This window comes from Rana temporaria, chromosome 2 (assembly GCF_905171775.1).
Source record: "Rana temporaria chromosome 2, aRanTem1.1, whole genome shotgun sequence".
In the NCBI taxonomy this organism is placed as follows: Eukaryota; Metazoa; Chordata; class Amphibia; order Anura; family Ranidae; genus Rana; species Rana temporaria.
In genome coordinates, this window is record NC_053490.1 from 260,940,737 (window position 1) to 260,962,320 (window position 21,584).

At 39.1% G+C, this 21,584-nt stretch overlaps 1 protein-coding gene across 1 annotated transcript in view; it reads left to right on the forward strand.

The window, feature by feature from the left end:
- The window catches only part of SRRM3 (serine/arginine repetitive matrix 3), a 511,539-nt gene that overhangs the window by 219,749 nt on the left and 270,206 nt on the right, over positions 1–21,584 (forward strand). Inside the window, exon 3 of the mRNA XM_040336859.1 lies at positions 20,579–20,832. Within this exon, the coding sequence (XP_040192793.1) occupies positions 20,609–20,832 (224 nt within the window). The 5' untranslated portion in view covers positions 20,579–20,608. The remainder of the gene's footprint in view (positions 1–20,578; positions 20,833–21,584) is intronic.

The window sequence follows — 21,584 nt, forward strand, 5'->3', positions numbered from 1 at the left end:
ACTGAACTCTGCGTTACACTCTACTGACCACTGAACTCTGCGTTACACTCTACTGACCACTGAACTCTGCGTTACACTCTACTGACCACTGAATTCTGCGTTACACTCTACTGACCACTGAACTCTGCGTTACACTCTACTGACCACTGAATTCTGTGTTACACTCTACTGACCACTGAACTCTGCGTTACACTCTACTGACCACTGAACTCTGCGTTACACTCTCCTGACCACTAAACTCTGCGTTACAAACTACTGAGAACTAAACTCTGCGTTACAAACTACTGAGAACTAAACTCTGCATTACACTCTCCTGACCACTAAACTCTGCGTTACAAACTACTGAGAACTAAACTCTGCGTTACAAACTACTGAGAACTAAACTCTGCGTTGCAAACTACTGAGAACTAAACTCTGCGTTACAAACTACTGAGAACTAAACTCTGCCTTACACTCTACTGACCACTTAACTCTGTGTTACAAACTACTGACATCTGAAATCTACATAGCAAACTACTGACCACTTAACTCTGTGTTACAAACAAATGACCATATAAACTCTTTTTTACAATTACTAACCACTGCACTTTAAGTTACAAACTACTGATTTTTGTGATACAAACTACTGACCTCTAAACTCTGTAATCAAACTACTGACCACAGAACTCTTTTTTACAATTACTGACCACTGCACTGTGAGTTACAAACTATTGAATTCTGTGTTACAAACTACTAGGCGCTAAAATCTGTGTTACAAATTACTGACCACTGAACTCTGCATTATATATATTTCTGACCCCTGAATTCTGCATTACAAACTACTGACCACAAAACATTTTATACTAGTTCACTCCAAGGTTATGCATCATTTTAAATGGTGTTTTGAATAAAAAAAAGGTTGGGAAACACTGTTCTAAGTCATACACTAAAGTGATATATACAACATACAAATATATAATAAGGCTTGATATTTTAAAATAGTATAGTATGATTTAGATACAATGTACTTTTCACATTTGAGTGATCAGACTTGTAAATGTATTTGACATTACTGTTTTCATTTCTTGCAGTAAAAACTCTTTACAGTCCTGATCATATGGAAAAAATTGACTTTTAAGTCAAGCTTTCCTAGAACTTTAAAAACAGGGTTTGTGTCTTGTAACATATGCTTTGCTAATCTAAAAATTAGCAGTGAATTACAGAAAGGGATTTGATAAGCATACGTAATAATTGCAATGCAATTCTATTAACACTGCTACTGACTTGTTTTATGGCTGCTCATATTTTAGCTCTTCTATAATTTAAATGAGGTGAAAACTCTCACAATAAACTGATATATTACTTAGATTTCGTTTGGCCTGCATCCGAACAGTTAAAATATTCTCAGCTGGTTCTAAAAAAAAAAAACGAATATGGTCTACTGCACAGTGCTAGAGATAGGGTTGATGACATTGTTTCATATGCATGCAGGGTTTCCATCAGTTTTGTACCAGGCCAAAATGAATGGCCTAGAGCACGGGCGCAAAACTCCAGTCATCAAAGACCAGGATTCTGGATTCCTCTGTTTAACAAAAGAAAATCAATTAAAGTTTGACTCCAGACAAATATAAAAGTCCCAAAATAATGTATTCATTTATAGGATAGGAGAACAGATAGAGAATTTAGCTCATCAGTGTGCTGCTTCTCCTTTTACTGTCAAGTCACAGGCTGGGGGAGGGATAAGTGTTTTAGGTGTTAGTGAATGTTAAAAGTGTTACTAAACCCACAACAGTAAAATCAGTCTGTATATGCAGTAAAGCATGCTTGTTATACTGACTGTGTAAAAAGGATGTATGATCCTGTCTTCTCTGATCCTCCTCTTCTTCCACAGTCCCCAATCCATCTCCTTAAAGGGGTTGTAAAGGTAAAAAAAAATTCCCTAAATAGCTTCCTTAACCTTAGTGCAGTCCTCCTTCACTTACCTCATCCTTAGATTTTGCTTTTAAATGTCCTTATTTCTTCTGAGAAATCCTCACTTCCTGTTCTTCTGTCTGTAACTACACACAGTAATGCAAGGCTTTCTCCGTGGTGTGGAGAAAGCCGCTTGAGGGGGGAGGGGGCGAGCAGGAGGGTCAGGATGCTATCTACTTTGTAGATAGAGAAAGGAGCTGTGTGTTAGTGGGTGTTCTGACACTCCTGCTCACCCCTCTCCCCCTCAAGAGGCTTTCTTCACACCAGGGAGAAAGTGTCACATTACTGTGTGTAGTTACAGACAGAAGAACAGGAAAAGAGGATTTTTCAGAAGAAATAAGGACATTTAAAAGCAAAACATTGAAGGATGAGGTAAGTAAAGGAGGACTGCACTAAGGTAAAGGAAGCTTTTTAGGAAAATTAATAAATAAATACCTTTACAACCCCTTTAAAGAACAGGGTCTTGGGGGCAAGGTGCACATGCTCAGTTTGGTGTGTATTGCTTGAAAAATCTTCTTGGGAGCGTGCATGTGATAAGCACAGCACCAATCAGCACTGTCTATACAGAGGGTCAGGGGTCCTGTAGCCTCATGGGACAATCAGGGGAGAATGAAAACTCCTCCTACAAGCTTTAATTAGACACTGATAGAAGTCACAAGACTGCTCTAACGGCTGATGAGAACAGGTATTTAGCAGTTTTTATTTACTAAATAATTGCATTCCATGTCCTTTGTACTGTGGGAGACCATATATAGTGAATGCAGGGTCCTGGGTTTAGTAACAATTTAAAGTCGGGTCTCCTGTCCTGCTAGACAGGACTGTGCTGTGTGGCAGGGCTGTGTAAAGCTCAAGATTAGATAAACAAAAATGCAAATAGTTCTACAGTTAAAAAAAAAAAAAAAACTTTTAATATAGTGCATATGTGTATTTTAATGTTGGCCTGTATTTCAGCCTTAAGGTGTGGGCCACAAAGCAAAAGGAACCAGCCAGTCCCAGGCTATATGTAATCCTCGTGCTGAAATTGTTCACGTTTCTTTTACAGAAATTCCACTATTACAAGAGAGATTGGAAGCCATGTTATGTTAATCAAAAAAAAAAACTACAGTGCTGAGTATTTGCCATGTGCTGGTTTACATTTATAGCCCACAATAATTCAGCAGGTTTCTGAAAGGATATAAACCCATGAGACAACAAGAAACAATAATATACGCAGTCTAGATAAAATATGGAAAACTCTGAACCTAGCTGCATTATGCAGGTTACAGCACACAGACTCAATAGGAGAATGTTAAAAAAAAGCATGCATTAATGTATAACATAAAGGCAGAATAAAAAGTGTTCAAGTGGACCTGTCAGCAATTTTACAAATCTGCATCAATACAATCCTGACACGTCACAATATAGAGCAGCAGAATAGTTTTACAGAAATGTTGGCGAAAAAAAAATAAGAATACTGTCTGGAGTAATAGAGTTTCTTGCAGCTTTCTTGATATGTTGTATCCTTCAAATCTTTCTTGTTAACCGTCTCTGGACTCGTTTTATCTTATCAATATCTTTATTGTAATTGAGGTCTCCAGATTTGGACACAATGAGGTCTCACTAAAGAACTATATAGGGGAATCAGGGCTTCCTTCCTCATGCTGGTGATCAGGGCCGGATTAACAATGGGGCTGATGGAGCTGCAGCTCCAGGCCCCTTTCTCAAGATAGGCCCATTTGCCCAAAAAAAAAAAAAAAATTTTTTTTTTTTAAGATTTTTTTTTTCTAAGATCGAATTTGGGGGGTTGTAGCTCGATGACCAGAGGTCACAGAAACCCCACATTTGGGGGTAGGCATGGGAAGAGCTACCCCACAACTGGTTAAAATATGGGACGGCTATCATTTATGGTTCAGGAGATACGGGCCTGCTTGCACAGCCTGTCAGAAGCTACATTCCGAGCGGCCAATATAAATACAAGCTGACACACTACAGCAGACTGATAGGATCACAGTGCTTATAATAATTATTTGTATATTACTCATGGTAATTAACCCCTTGCCACCCAGGCCAATTCTGACACTTCTCTACTACATGTAAAAATCATCATTTGTTTTTTGCTAGAAAATTACTCTATGGTGTTCTTTGCACTTTTTATGTTGCAGGGTACAGAGCTGCACGATTCTGGCTAAAATGAGAATTGCAATTTTTTTGCTTAGAAGATAGATCACGATTCTCTCACAATTCTTGCAGCGTAACATCATCTTTCACATAAAAAAAAAAAAAATGGGCTAACTTCACTGTTTTGTTTTTATGTTTTTTATTATTCATTGAAGTGGGAAAATGCAGTGTGACATAAAATATTGCAGCAATTGCCATTGTATTCCCTAGAGTCTCTGCTAAAATATATATAATGTTTGGCAGTTCCAAGTAATTTTCTAGCAAATAATATTGCTTTCTAACTTAAGAAACAAGTGTTGGACTTTATGTGGTTAAATTTAGTTACAATGTTAGTTAGTTACAATGTTTCATTTTGTTTACAAACTTGGCAGACTGCCCAGATTTGTTCTTTACACACAGAAGTGTATCCCTTTGATCTAAGAAGGAAGTGTCAGTTACAATGTTTCCTGTTAAAAACTTGGCAGACTGCCCAGATATTTTCTTTTGACAGCTGAAAGTCTCTCCACTTGTTATATGAAAGAATCAGCAAACTCTGCATTGAAGATCGTCAGGGGGGTTGAATCGAGATCACAATTTTTTTCACGATTAATTGTGCAGCTCTAGCACGGTATTTGCGCAGCAATTTTTCAAACATGTTTTGGAAAAAAATGTTTCATTCATTAAAAAAACAGTTAGTTAAGTTAGCACAATTTTTTTTGGTATCCTAAGCGATGCTTTACTTTTTTTTAGGTTACATGTTTAGAGTTACAGAGGAGGTCTAGTACTAGAATTATTGTTCTCGCTCTAACGATCGTGGCGTATGTAACCTGTGTGTATCTGGCTCTGATACTACCAGTGCCTACCCAGCCACTGGCTAGTATCTCTCCCCAGCCTGTCCCCACACACCCTCTCACCTGCTGACCTGTGGATGGGGGAATCACTCCTGCAGTGTTATTGTGTTCTGCCAGTGAGTACAATGATCAGTGTTGCTAACTATAGCTGGCAGCACTGATTGTTTTAAGAAAAAAAACAGGCTGGTTGTACTCAAGTTGATTAATAGATTGACTTGTGTAAAACCAGCTAGCCCATACATAGATTGACTATGGCTGGTCTCTGCATAATTGGCGTAATTTCAATCCATGTATGACCCGCTTAACCACTACTCAGTCCCTAAATATCCTTCCACTCCTGTACATAGTGCTCACTGTCATACTCTCCACACTCCTCTCCTGTACATAGTACCCACTGTCATACTCTCCACACTTCTCTCCTATACATAGTACCCACTGTCATACCCTACACACTCCTCTCCTGTACATAGTGCCCACTGTCATACCCTCCACACTCCTCTCCTATACATAGCGCCCACTGTCATACCCTTCACACTCCTCTCCTGTACATAGTGCCTGCTGTCATACACTTCTCTCCTGTACTTAGTGCCCACTGTCGCACCCTCCACACTCCTCTCCTGTACATACTGCTCACTGTCATACCCTCCACACTCCTCTCCTATACATAGTGTTCACTGTCATACCCTCCACACTCCTCTCCTATACATAGAGCCCACTATCATGCCGTCTACATTCCTCTCCTGTACATACTACCCACTGTCATACCCTCCACACTCCTCTCCTGTACATACTGCCCCATCATACCCTCCACACTTCTCTCTGGTACGTACTACCCTCTGTCATACCCCCTCACTCTTCCTGTACATACTGCCCATTGTCATACCCTTCACACTCCTCTCCTGTACATAGTGCTTTTTTCCGTACCCTTTGTACTCCTCTCCTGTACATAGTGCCCACTGTTAGACCCTCCACATTCCTCTCCCTCACCTGCACATACTTCCCACTTATATACCATCCATACTCCTCCCCTATGTCGCTTACCCACAAAAACAGTTCTTTAAAATTATACTGAATATCCTCAATGTTACCAGCTCTAGAATGGACACACTTTTGTTAGTTCAACTAAAGGAAATATCAGTTCTCATATTTGTTCTGCCCCATTATTAGTACTCATTTAATTTTGTGATTACTACTATGATGTATAGAGGAACATCGGGGATCTCAGCTACTCTAAATATAGCACTTATATAAAAAAGTGGCCCTGAAAATATTTTTTAAATGTTGGCAACTGTGCACTTAGGCACTGCCCAAGGGCCACCGTCCACCGGGTCAGTAGGGGGCCCCATGAGAGGCTCCTGGGATCCTGTGATAATAAAGCGGTAGTAAACTTTCCTGACATTACTACTTTTTAGAGGCCCTGGGGTAGGTTATGCCACAATGTACAAGTATGCACAGCATATTAGCACATTAGTGTACACTTCAATTTTCAGACTGAGCCCTCCAGTGCTGCGATGAATAAGGCGGGGCCTGGACACTTCCATCTTCACCCGGTCTTCCTTCTGGGTTCTGTGCCTTTGGTCACTTGCCTTGGCTGGGCTGCATTCATGTCATTCCCACGGGTTTATTTATTATTTATTACACCCCATTCACACCTCCGCGACAAAACGCCCAACGCCGGCCGCTCGTGCCGCTGGAGGGGAGAATTCCCATTGCTGTCTATGATATGGTTCACATCTCATAGACGCCGTACACCTGCGGCATGAAAAAAAGTCCCGGACCCTTTTTTTCAGGCGGCATTGGCGTTCGGCCATACAAAGCATTAGGAAGGATTTGTAAAAAAAAAGTTACACTATTCGCGGCAAAATACGCTGCGTACGCGGCGTTACTTGTCACGGAGGTGTGAATGGAGCCTAAAAGGCCCCACCAAAATCCTCAGCACCAGGCCCATGATGTTCTTAATCTGGCCCTGCTGGTGATCCCTCTAGTGATGCATCTTAGAATTCTATTTGCTTTTCCCACTGCCTAGCCACAGTTTGCTCCTTATTATTATAATTATAATACAGGATTTATATAACGCCTTCAGTTTGCGCAGCGCTTAACAAAATGAAGGCAGACATTACAGTTAACATTACAATTTGGTACAAGAGGAATTAGAGGGCCTTGCTCGTTAGAGCTTACAATCTTGCTAATTTTTTTTTATCATGTGAGATAAGTACTCCCAAATCGTTTTCCTCTGTAGTGCTGTAGTACCCTCAATGTTGTACTCTTTTTCCCTAGGTGCATTATTTTACATTTAGAAAGACTGAACTGCAGACTTGTTAGTCATTAATGATACATTTTTTTACTATATCTGGCCGCAATTGTGCATATATATCCCTTAAAAATTTTCACAAAAAATGTTTTGAACGAGAAACACCGAACTGCAGTTTCCACCATGTTGACCAATTTTCCAGCAATGCCAAATCATGTTCCATGTTACAGACACCTTCAGGTATAGCAACCCTATTGGAAACCTTTGTGTCATCTGCAAAATACATACCTTATCTACCAGCCCTTTAGTTATATCATTTACAGTTAATTAAATAGATCAGGACCTGCTACGGAGCCCTGTGGAACACCATTAGTGACAGGTCGAAGAAACATGCTTAGACTCGACTTGAACAACTTCACTACTACTATGGTGAATTGTGAGGGTGAATCAGTCCACAGTACCTGCAGAAACAAAGGACACTGAGGACTTTTCAGATGATTTACTGCTTGTTAAGATATTGCAAATATTAGTATGTCCATAGTCTGGCCACATTTAAATTTTAAAGTGTGCTGCCTATAAGTGTGTATAATATGTTATTCAATTCAATTAGTGATTAAAAACAAAAAGAGAATGCAGCGCTAATATGTGATGAATCAACAATATGGGTGAATAATTGGTGATGTCAACAAAAAAAAATCAATGATAGAAATGATCATTCCGAAGAATAAATAATTTAAGAAAATAAATAAAAAGAGAAAATCACCAAGCTGCAAATAGTCCAGAAATTAGTGAATGATTGCACTTAATTTTCTCATAAATGTCCCACAAGTGAAAATGTGAAAAAACTAAAAAAGAAAAGATGACACAGAAAATCCATATAAAAAAGATCCATAAAGGTTTCCAAGACGGTGAAGATAGGGTGATGAGAGATGAAATTCCACACTGCACCCGTGCTTGTAAAAATGCCTGCTTACCGCAAGTAAAGACTGTATCTCACCAGTCTCATAAAGCCTATGGGAATTGAGGTATCCCACAACCCATCCACCTGGATGATCAGAGGGCTCAGCATAGAATCCGAACGGAACCGTGGATAATGAAAGAGAAAGGGATTCTCATAGCGTATAACGTTTAAAATCACAATAAGTATTTATTAAAGGTTGCACTTACAATTAAGTAGTGTATAATAGACAGTAACAAGCAGTCACAGGAAGGAATCCTTCTCCGATGCTTCAATACTACGATGCTTCCTCGCTACCAGGACTCACACACCGCTGGCGTTCAGGGCGAAAACGCGATGACGTCACTGGGTTGCTGTGACGTCATCGCGTTTTCGCCCTGAACGCCAGCGGTGTGTGAGTCCTGGTAGCGAGGAAGCATCGTAGTATTGAAGCATCGGAGAAGGATTCCTTCCTGTGACTGCTTGTTACTGTCTATTATACACTACTTAATTGTAAGTGCAACCTTTAATAAATACTTATTGTGATTTTAAACGTTATACGCTATGAGAATCCCTTTCTCTTTCATTATCCACGGTTCCGTTCGGATTCTATGCTGAGCCCTCTGATCATCCAGGTGGATGGGTTGTGGGATACCTCAATTCCCATAGGCTTTATGAGACTGGTGAGATACAGTCTTTAATTGCGGTAAGCAGGCATTTTTACAAGCACGGGTGCAGTGTGGAATTTCATCTCTCATCACCCTATCTTCACCGTCTTGGAAACCTTTATGGATCTTTTTTATATGGATTTTCTGTGTCATCTTTTCTTTTTTAGTTTTTTCACATTTTCACTTGTGGGACATTTATGAGAAAATTAAGTGCAATCATTCACTAATTTCTGGACTATTTGCAGCTTGGTGATTTTCTCTTTTTATTTATTTTCTTAAATTATTTATTCTTCGGAATGATCATTTCTATCATTGATTTTTTTTTGTTGACATCACCAATTATTCACCCATATTGTTGATTCATCACATATTAGCGCTGCATTCTCTTTTTGTTTTTATGTTTGTATGATTGTGGTACACAATTTAATGCTAGCTGCTCTTCATTAACATAACTATTAATTTTTTGTTACACTTTTTTATCACTCAATTAATTCAGCGCAGCGCCAACCTTAGGGTTTTTTGTTTTGTTTTTCAATTAGTGATTAGGCTGATTTGGTGTCAAATTGCCAGCAAACGACACTGTAAAGCTAGATCCAGCACTTAGAAACATAGCCCTCTATGCCTACACCCAATGATACTGGATGAAAACGCCTAGATAGTGTAGAAGAATGCTAGAGTCCAACTTTAATTCTTATGACTAAGGCTTTTGCCGAAAGGCAATAGTCTCTTGTGTATGTATTAGATGCTTTGGACACTTTAAGCATCAATCAATAAAGAACAATAAGGATTCAAATTTGACTATAGCATTCCTCTACATATTCAAATTACATGGAAAGCTAACAGGAGTTTTGCTGTTGAGTCCAAGGTCCCTTAATCTACAGTGGCGGGGAGGTATAGCTGAATGAATGAATGAATGAAAAACTTATATAGCGCGACACATGCGAACTGAATCGCCTCTGGGCGCTTGATGTACCTGTCTCCTTTGATATCAAAAGAGATGAGTTTTGATCTTTTTCCTGAAGGCTAAGTGGTTTTCCTCCAACCGAACGCTGGTTGGTAAAGTGTTCCATAGTCTGGGACCTTGGACCGCAAATCTTCTTTCTCCTTTGGACTTGTAGTTGGCTTTCGGTATCTGAAGAAGATTTTGATTGGTGGATCGCAGAACGCGATTGGGATTATGGGCTTTTATTTTTTCGCATAGATAATGGGGAGCATTCCCATGGATACATCTATGAGTTAGACAGAGTGCTTTAAAAGTGATTCTGTCTTTTACTGGCAACCAGTGAAGGGTTCTCAGTGAAGGTGAGATAGATTCCCAGGGTTTTTTCCCAGTGACAAGTCTGGCGGCCGTGTTTTGAACGACTTGCAGACGAGCGATTTGGTACTTTGGGAGTCCGAGGTAAAGGGCATTCGCATAGTCCAGTCTGGAGTTCACAATTGATCCCACTACGACTGCTATACTTTAGCAGTCGTACAGTCGTAAAGCTGTACTTTATTTATTAGATAAACTTGACTAAAAAGGACTGATTATTTGCTTGTTCATAATAGAGAAGAGATATACAGTATACTACTTATTGAAATTGTAAACAATAAAAATAATCATAAGGAGGCATGAAAGGCAAATATGAAATCGAATATTGAGAATCTTAAAGTTTGTATCGGCCATCAGGTCCTGTTTCCATGTTTTTTTTTTGTTTTGTTTTTATGACACCCAGCATGACAGATTTTTGGCAAAGCCTCTCTAGAATCAAATGTACAGTATATATTCTATGTGGATTGAAATTGTATAACTTGTCAACTTTAAGACATGGCACATATAATTTGTCAAATATCTTTCTTTCTCATGTATCAATACTTCTTTTTAAGTTTATATTCAGATATAGGAAATCAGAGTTGTCTGGAAATCTGTATGCATCAGGAGAACATATGAGCAACATATGGTATCTTGATTCTGCCAGTGTACGGTAAAACTGCCATTTTAGAGAATTTATCAATATCTTATCCCAAAAACAAGAAATTCCTTTATCAAGAAATAGACAACATTTTTTTTTTAATATATGCAAAAATGGCCCATGTTTGTAGACTTTTCTACATCTCCCACATTTCTTCAATTGTTCCGTATATAAATAATTCACATGCAGTGAATTAAAAAATAATTGAATGCATTTGTGTACTATGTGGGACTTTTGACAATTGAATGCTATGCGGGCCTTTGGGCCTTTCCGTCACAGTGCAATATGTGTTTACACAGTGTTTCTCACTCTATAGTGAGGGTTTCAGCATGTGTTGAACTGAAATGCATTTATAGGTCCTATAAAAAATATTCACCCTCTAGGAAATGTTCAAGTTTTATTGGCATTTAACACTGAATTACAGTGAAATCAGTTGTGCCGTTTGACAAAATTTAACAGAAATAGACTTGCTATGTCAAAGTGAAAACAGATCTCTGCAAAGCAATTGAAATTATAAATGAAAAAACATAAAATAACTGATTGCATAAGTACATACCCCCTTAAAGTGGACATTCCCCCCTCAAAACAAAAATCCACTGCAGCATGAAACCCTCCTTGCTGTTCTGAAACCAACCATCTGTGAGTAGTTTATAAAGCAATGCTGGGTGTTACAGCTGCAAACAAACTCCACCTGCCCGCCTTCCCGATTAGCACTGCCCAGACGCAAAATGATATGTCTGTAAAAAAACAGTACTGTAGAAAATACAGGTGTGTATAAAAGCTCAGTTTGGGTTCCGCAGTGAGACAGGGATGGCTTGACTAAATGCATTTCACAGTCAGTGCTCTTTAGTCAGAAGTAACTTTGAAGGTTGTTTTGATATTTGCAATGGCCCTCTGTCCAACCAGACAAATAAACCAAGAGTGCAGACGATTAACCCCTCACCATGGCAGGTACAGAGTCACTAGGGGAGCCAGGGGTCTATGCAGAGTAGGATGTTATCACAGTCATATATGCACTGGCAACTTAGTTTCAAGTTAGCAGAGATCTTATCAGTCAACCACAAAATAATTGATGGAACATTTGTATAAAATGCCCAGGAACCTGGTGTCCTGTCTTGTGCACATATATGCTTAGTACACATAGGTTAAAGCATTACCAGGGGGCTGCCACCTCCCCCTTCTCCCTCACACCACAGTAACACAGCAGACTACTTTCTGGTTTCCCATGGCACTGGTGGTCTAGCCAGGACCTCACAGGAGCACTTTGGGAAGGCTACATCACCAGTGCCTTTAGGAATATCTTGTATGTAAGGAAAAAAAAGTATTTTCCCGGAGATCTTGCAATATTTTCACAATGTTGCAAACATCATTGGCGGGGCCATGTCAAGGAAATAGGCAGAAGAAGCTGGCCTTCAATTATGTATTTTTTTTAAATGCCCTGCAGGAAAATAAGCACAGGTGGGATTGACCAGTGGTAGTGCACTTAAAGAAGAAGCTTGTTGCTACAAGTGATAAACGTATTTTACGAAATATACTTGTAGAAGAGGTCTGCTTTAAATTTATTGGATGCACCTTTGGCATCAGTTACAGCCTTGAATGTGGGTGGATATGTTTCAGTCAACTTTGCTCATCTGAACACTGCACTATTTTTCTGTTTGCAAAAACGCTCAGAAAATAATAAAAATGCATTTGTGAGTTCCAAAGGTACTGATGCAGACGCAGAATACAAATTATATACAAATGGTGTTGTAATATGGCAGTACTTATATAAATGTGAGTTATAAATATAGTACATGCATTCTTACAGTAGGAACAATTAGACCCTCTTGTAGTAGCATCATTAGGGTTGGTGGCATCTGGTGCGGTAAAACATGGTGACACCCCCTTCCCCGGCAATGAGTCTCTCCCCCTTTTATTGGGGTGGTGGATAGAGCCATAATGGGATCGAAGTGGTGGATAGAGCAAGAATGGGATCAGGAGAATGGATGGAGCTGGAATGGGATCAGGGAGATGGATGGAGCCAGGATGCAATCAGGGGATGGATAGGCCCGGGATGGGATTGGGGGAATAGATGGAGCAGAATGGGATCGTTCGTAGATGGAGTTGAAATATGATTGGGGTGATGGATGGACCCGGGATGGGATTGGGGGGAATGGATGGAACTGGGATGGAATTGAGGGAATGGTTGGAGCTGTAATGGGATCTAAGAAATGGATGGAGTTGGGATGGGATTGGGGTGGTGAATGGAGCTGGGATGGGATCAGGGAATGGATAGAGTTGGGAAGGGATTGGGGTTGTGGCTGGAGCTTGGATGGGATAAGGTAATGAATAGAGTTAGGATGGGACTGGGGAAATAAATGGAGCTGGAATGGATGGAGCCAGAATGGGATCAGGCAATGGATGGAGCTGGGGTAGTATCCGGGTGGTGGATGGAGCTGAGATGGGATCAGGGAGGTGGGTGGAGCAGGGATGGAATTGGGGCAATAGATGGAGTTGGGATGGGATCGGGTGGCAGATGGAACCGTGATGGGATCGGGGTGATGTATGGTGCCGGAATGGGATCGGAGTGGTGGATAACTAGGAGGTTTGTTGCTGAGGGGAGAGGTAGGAGACCCCCATAACGACGCCACTGAATCCTTGGAAGATTATGTTTGAACATACAGACATGGAAGACGGTTAAACAAATTCCCCAAATACAGGTTATAGTGTGTTCAGTTTTGCTTTTTTCTGTTGGTGGAAAACAATAATGACATTGAAAATAATTTTCTCTCAGACAACTTACATTTCATTGGGTATATGGCTTTACTTAGAGGGTATCTAACGCCAAAACTTTTTTTCATCTTTGATAAAGGCATTAGAGCATCTGTTTCAATAGCTGTGTGGGTCCCTGTTGGGAAATATAGTCTCTGCTTCCTAAAGTGAGGGAAAATCTGAAATTTTAAGCTATCACTGGAACAGAAAAAAGGAAAAACAAATTTCAATTGAGATATTTGATACACAAATTTACTATCCAAAAGGTGCCCACAAACATTTTGGGAACATTCATCCTACAGTATGCATTCATATCTCTAGACCTTCTCCAATACCCCCTGCTGAAACTTTTTTTGAGCAGAAAGACAGCCAGATTGCTAAGGTTAGATGGGGGGGGGGGGGTTATATAGGGTATCCTCCCACTCCTGCTTATGGTAACAATAACTAATGTCAGCACTTTTGTAATGCTAGTGATCCAACCACTGGACCATGCATGACCTTACAGCTAATTGTTGATGTATATAGGCATCTTTAAATACCGCACAATAAATGGTATACACAAAATACTGTACTTGCTTCAAAGGGAGAGAACTGCGCCAACTAAAAAAATTGCACTAAAGAGGTATAGAAAAATAGAGATGTACATAAATTAATAAAAAATAAATAAAAAAATAATATTTTTTCTCAGTAATTTATAAAAAAAACTCTCAAGGGACAAGATGTACAACCCCTGTAAATTGTAGTTATTTGTCTAGGTTACCGATTAAATTGATTTTTTGTATTCATTCATTGTCCTCTGAGATTTTTTTCTATATCACTTTTGTGCATCTTTAAGTATGCCATCAAGCAGTTGTTAGAGTCTGCTGAAATTTGTCCTGCAGAGAGAAACTGTGAGACAGTTTACTCATATACATAAGCAGCAGTGTACATTATTCCACTTGCAGGCTTTACAGTGGTAATATAATCCATTGTGATCAGAGCACTTTCTTTTCTTCAGATAAAAGTACGAATGATTTATCTTTCCAATTCCAATTAGTGAAATGCTTTGCAAAATAAAGTGCTTTAAATAAGCAAATCAAATCTATTCACCATTTGGGTGAAACCTTAGTAAGAAAACATATTTTCATTCGAGTGGAAGGAAGTAAAAATATAGTGTATCAGCATCTCTAAAAATATTTCCAAGATGTCATTCTGTGACAGTTTTCTTCTTCCTGCCAATATGTCAGTTTCCCCATTTCTACTTTCATGATCTTTTACTGATACATTTAAAGCTAGGCAGATGTCAAAGACACAAATTAATGCATGTCTGTCTGTAATCATAAAAAAAAAAATTACATTCATTTTTTAAATGCATGCATGCAGTATAAGTGTAACATGTTTTCAGCCTCTTAGGCCGCGTACACACGGTCGATCAAAACTGATGAAAATGGACAGAAGGTCAGTTTCATCAGTCTAAACCGATTGTGTGTGGGCCCCATCGGTCAGTTATCCTTTGGTCAAAAATGTTAGAACTTGCTTTAAAATTGAACCGATGGACGCCTAACCGATAGGTCAAAACCGACGGTTAGTATGCAAAAGCATCGGTTAAAAACCTGCGCATGCTCAGAAGCAAGTCGACGCATGCTTAGAAGCATTGAACTTCATTTTTCTTAGCACGTCGTTGTGTTTTACGTCACCGCGTTGGACTCAATCGGTTTTTTAACTGATGGTGTGTAGGCACATCAGACCATCAGTCCGCTTCATTGGTTAACCGATGAGAATGGTCCTTCGGACCGTTCTCATTGGATGGACCGACCGTGTGTACGTGGCCTGACAGTCATTGTACAATAGGGTTCAAGTGCGAGAGATAGAAGCAATGCACAATAAGTCAATAGAGTTTTGTTCTGACAAGGAAAACACTGACAGGGGTAGAAAACAGAGTGACAGAGAGATGAGCTCATTACTGCTTTTTTTCATCTTCGTGTCCATTCACAGGCTAAAGGAAAATCTGTGATAGCCTGGGTTCATAGGAAGTGGATGAAACACAGAAAAAAAGGCAGAAATTAAGTACTACTACTCTGTCTAGGATATAAGTAGATGGTGCACAACCAGCCTTCCTATTGAGTATAACATTTGTGAGGGTAACCTCGATGTTGGTATGGGACGTAGTCATGATGACAAAACATGTCAGGATGTGGCTTTGTGGCAACCAGAAGTGACGTGTTTGAAATACTGGAGGTGATATTCCGGCGAGGTCCACAGTACGTGAGAAGGTACCTGCTTATTTTTTTTAGCTGGGTTTTTCCTTAAAGGAATATACAAGATATGGTAAACAGGACATGTAAGAAGTTAAAGAAATCTGAAAGGAAATTCAGCTTTTTTCATCACAATCTTGTTAAAGGAAATATTAGCTTATTCTGTGTTGTCAAACAATATTGACAACACAACACTCTCCTTCACAGTACTGCACCATTACATGTTATTGAGCTTAGTTTCCAGGTTTTATTGAACAAGCTGGAGTTAGAAGCTCATTGGTTTCTGTGCAGAAGTGAGCCTGATTTTGCGCTTTCCAACTTTAGTAAATAAACCCTATTGTGTACTTAAAAGTGGGGTATGCCTGTATAAGAGTGTCTTTGCAGAAGAGGGTATTGATTGAATAATGCTGTGCACGAAATGACATTAAAGCTGCAGCCAAAAGTATGCGTGTGTTACATATCAGCATCTGTTCTGTTCCATATGAAAATGATCTGTGGTATACCTACCCTTGGGGCTTTTTTCTTCAAAAAATAGGTGCAGGTCATCACATCCTGAACCCCACCAACTTGATTGTATGTCTAGATTTTTTTTAATCACCATAAAGTCCACTCTATTGGTAATCTGACCATTAAGAGTGTGGAACAGATGCCTTCAATTATTTTACCAAAAATTATAGTTGTTGTAAAATGTCGATGCTGTAATGCAGAACTGAGTATGAAGCATTTTGTACAGATTAATCGACATGAGTGATTCATCAAAGTGAATTTTGCTTTCAAAAGAAGGAGGAAGAATTTTTTTTTGCGCTAGCTGGTCAGTAATAATGAATACATTTATTTGAACTTGGTGTATGATATAATATATGATGTACCAATGACTACTTGTCATTCCAAAATATTAGATTATTTAGGGTTTAAACTTTTTTTTATCCATGCCTGTTACCATCACAGGCAATTCAAACATTAAGTCATTGTTATAGTTAAGGCCTAAACATTCCTATGGGAGAGGTGCTTCCATTGCGGCTCAGCTTCACTTTTTAGTTAGTTATTGACCCAGATCAAATATGTAGGTCAGGAGTTTCAACATCACTGGCATCTTATTTGATTCAGGTCAGTGACTAACCATTCTTATAAATATTGTATTTACAGTGCTTTTAACAGTTTTTAGAGAAACATAACTGCATTAGAATGTTAAAGTGAACCTGTGCCCAGACTATGCACATACAAATGTTTGTAAATTTTGAACAAGCACTCTTCTCTGTAGCTATAGGCATTTTGGAGAAATGCACTTTCAAAATTCACTGAAATCAAAATGCCTTTCTCTTTATCTGCTTTGGAAACAGAATCTTTGCAGCCTGTGAGTCCTCTAATTAATCACAGAAGATATTTCTAAACTGTTAGAATTCGACTAAGTCCTGACTGCAGAGTCTCTGTGCTGATCTTTGAGGATGAATCACATCACAGCACATTCAGCTAGAGTGCTCATTGCTGACTTGCTTACCTTGATTTACTTGTACAGGGAACAGCAAAAGGTTTGCTTAACTTACCCCTTCACTACAGATCGCCACCTTTCCTTAATCCTCTTGCTGCTCTATCTAGCTGCCGGAAATTAAAAAAGGAAGCCCCATGTAAGCTCCCAGTCGCAACTTATAGCTTACATAGGGCTGAGCACTCCCTCCTTGCTCCACTGTGATTAAAAGGGACTTGAGTCATGTGCTCCATGTACAAAATGGAGCAATGGGGGAGCAAAAGGTGGTAATTAAACAATGATTTTCTCCTCCCATTAGATTGTTTTTCAGCTAAGGCCAGTCATAGGCAGAGTGAATTTCTTTCCTGCAACCACGGGTTGACAGTGTTGACAGGGGAATCCCTCCCATGGAGCCATTGTGTTCTCCCAGCAGGGGGTGGGGAAAGGTGTCCCCACCAGGAGAACACAGTAAATTTTGCTAGCAGCTATGACAGCCACTAGCAAAAATTGCATGTAAAATCTGGCAGGCTGGTTGTATCCAATGTGATCAAACGTTCAACTTGGGTACATTCAGCCTGTCCATACACAGTTCGAATATTGTTTGGTTCGGCAGAAATTTTCTATGACCAACTTACCATTTGAACCATTCACATGTTACACTATCCTTCATTGTGTACTGATAGACAATAGTATATATTTTGCAAATATATATATATATATATTGGCTATAAATAAATGCATTCCTTCTTACTTTGTGGTATTTTATTTGCTCAGCTTTGGCAGCTGTAAAAGTTTCAATAACAATAAAAGTAGGAAGAAAAAATTTAACTTGTGGTGTTTAATCATCTCAGTTCTCTGTATATTACTTAATGAGCATTCTCAGAGCCTTCAATAGGTTAAGAATTTCAGGGAAGAGAAGAACACAGATCTAGATATCCCTAGGGAACATTGCTAGTATTGGATCTGACATCACAGCCCATGGTTTAGGTCAGTCAGAGACTGTTTCCATGGCAATGGTAATTGCATTTTTGAACGAGCAGCATTTGGGGACACTCATATTGCTTTCTCTTGCCCATGCCCTAGAAAGTAGAAAAGTCAGAGCAGCAATTTATTGCATTTATCCTGTGTTCACCTAATCACTTCTTCAAATCACATTTTATGATTATTTTATTAAAATTAGTAGACCATGAAAATGATATAATAAACAAGTATCTACAATATATTTTAGTGTATAAGACTGTGTTGTGTACATATGTCTAGCATATCATGAAACAGTGTTTATTTTTGTATAATTCAAAATATATTTCTATATCAAAATATGTATTTAAACTCTACATGTATTAATGTCAGTTAAAGTGGTGAACTCAAGGCATACATTTGTATTTGTTTATTCCCCACCCACATATTTACATTTTTTTTTTTACATTAGTGATAATCTGATATAGAGCAGTACTCTCTTTACATCCCAGTCCACTAGCAACCGGAGGTCGATCCTTCTGCTCTTGCATGCTGAGTGGGTATTCCCACGTCATCACATACAATGCAGGACCATTTATGGTTATTCTTGCATTGTATATGATGACGTTTGCAAGAGAGACAGTATCAAGACCAGTCAGAGACTACCAAGAAGAGCAGTTTTGGGTGACTGGTTGTTACAGTGGGATTTGGCAGGAAAGAAGACTTTAGGACAATTGGTTAAGAAATCTTCCCCTCTATTAGATCCTCATAACTAACATTATCTTTTGCATCAGCTGGGGTGTGAGGCAAGGTGAAGTATTGTATTAATGCCTGGAGTTAGACTTTTAGTATCATAGATAAAATGCTCATTTTAATCACAGACTAAAGCATTATTTTTTCTGAGAGGCCCATTTTTTATTATTGGAATATGAGAAGTACTTATCTGACATCTAGAGCTCAAATCTGATCTTGCATTCTCCTGGAGGATCATGAGAAGGCTAGTTGACTTTAGCAGACTCCTTGCTTTTTAGTGAGAGTTGTATCAATTCGTTTGTGTGTTGAGACCAAATTAGTCAGGCTTAAATCATTTTACTGTTGGTAGGACAATTTGTGCTGTATTCAGTTGGCGAAATCAACAGATTGGATAGATAACACATGTAGCAGATTAAAGAAAAATAAAAATAAATATATTTAAAGGCTGAGTTCACCTTTGCAGTAAAACTGCCTATGCAGTTAAGGTGCTCGTATAAGATAAAAACAAAAAAAAGAAGAAAAACACTATAGCTTTAGAATTGTTGAAAAATAATCCATGTAAGGTTATTCGCACACCCAAGGAAGCCTGGCTTGAAACACTCACATAGCTAGCTGTGCGCCGTCCTGTCCTGTTGATAGGGCTCACCAACCATTGGATGCCAACCCCCAGCATCATAGAAGCAAGCATGCTTCATTGATTAAATCCCTGTGTATGTGGAGCATTCACTGTTCTTCCGCAGCAGAGCTAAGCTGAGCTTTTGCGTGAAGATCATTGCTTAATAGACTAGGGCTTTTTAACAATCTGCCTCACACAGTGAGTAAGTGCATTTCCCCATCAATACACTGAAGGTGAATGGAGAATGCATTTAAAAAGTATTTAAATGATGATGTTCCATAAGTATATAAGTATTTGAAAGCACTGATTTTCCCAATGCTTAAAATCAAAAGAAGCTTGCCTTGGGAGAAAAATGTGGGTTGCTCTTTCTGACCTTCTATAACGTTAACTGCCTGGCTATCATGCTGATAATTTGACTCCAATCCTCTAAGTACTAGAATTTCACACGCTTTTGTTTGTATATTATTCAGGAGTTAAAATAATTTTTTTAAATATAAAGCAGTTTTTATCATTTTTGTAATCCAGCTGTTTTCTTACAAAATATTCATTCATTTGTTTATATTTTGCTTATGTTCAGGAAAGAAAATTAATGTTGACTGTGCTGTTTAATAATACATTTATTGGCGGCTTTCTATCAGCAGTACACCTAAAGTGTGTCTGTAATTACATTACAATGTGCATAATAGCTTCTAACACTGCCCATGCTTCTTTTCCAATTAGCTGTTACAATTTGTTCCCACAGGGGTGCAAGACAATCTCTCCTTGCGTTGTGTTACGCGTGGTCAGCGCTCCGAAATCTCTAATATATGAGAATTGACTTCTCTGTCTACAATGGAAGCTTTCATAATGTTTCTAGTACTGCTTGGTTGGCAGTGCTGGTCCCTGTCTTGCAGAAAAGCAGATTAGTACAGCTCTTTCCCCATTAAGCCGTCAGTTTTAATTTAACAGAGCGGCTCAGAGCATGGAGACTATTTCCTTTTGCCATTCTTATTTCAAAGGTGTGGAAGAGATAAGGAATTCAAGTTAGCTCAAATGAGTCTGTTTGCATTTTTTACAGGAAGAAAAAGAACAGAGAGACGGCACTGCAATGTCTGTGTGCAACAATGGTACCAGGATTCCATCTCCACAGGATACTGCCAATGGCTTCACTCAGCCCACTGCTTCAGGCACGTGGCATAGACCTGAAGAAGAAGCAAGAACCACCGAACCTCATCCAGTCAAGAAAGCCCACAGAGAGATCCTAGACCATGAGCGGAAGAGACGAGTAGAACTAAAGTGTATGGAGCTGCAGGAAATGATGGAGGAGCAGGGGTGAGTAAAACATCAGCAAAAGGCATTGTAAAATTTCAAAACAGTAACTAATGCTGGAAGGTATACAATCTGGTGCAGCTCTGCAAAGAAACCAATCAGCTTCTGTGTTTTTTGAACAAGCTAAAATTATAAGCTGATTGGTTACCACGCACAGCTGCAACAGATTTTGCACTCTTCAGTTTTAGTAAATCAACCCCAATGACAAGTGACAAAACAAAACGTGTAACACTCTTTTAGAAACAACTGTAAATAAGTAATTTTTTTTCCATATACAAGGTTTTAGTAGACAAACTACTCATGTATGAAGTGTATGGTTTTCTTTTTGTGTCCCCTGGGATGTTTATACAAAACAAAATGTATAACAAGCAAAAATGTCAAGAGGTGAACATTGCATGGAAAAAGAACTCCAAGTTGTTCACTATTGATAATGCTGAAAACTGTCCCGTTGGTACATTAGAAGCTTTCTAAAAACAGCAGTTGTGTAAGTTGGTTGGGAAACAGTCATATACAGTAAAACCGAGCATAATTTGTTCCAGAAACATGCTTGTAATCCAAAGCACGTGTATATCAAAGCATTTTTTAAAGGGTATAAAACAGCAGAGAGGCACCTCTAATGCCCTGTACACACGATCGGTCCATCCGATGAAAACGGTCTGATGGATTTTTCCATCAGTTATCCGATGAAGCTGACTGATGATCAGTCGTGCCTACACACCATCAGTTAAAAAAACGATCATGTCAGAACGCGGTGG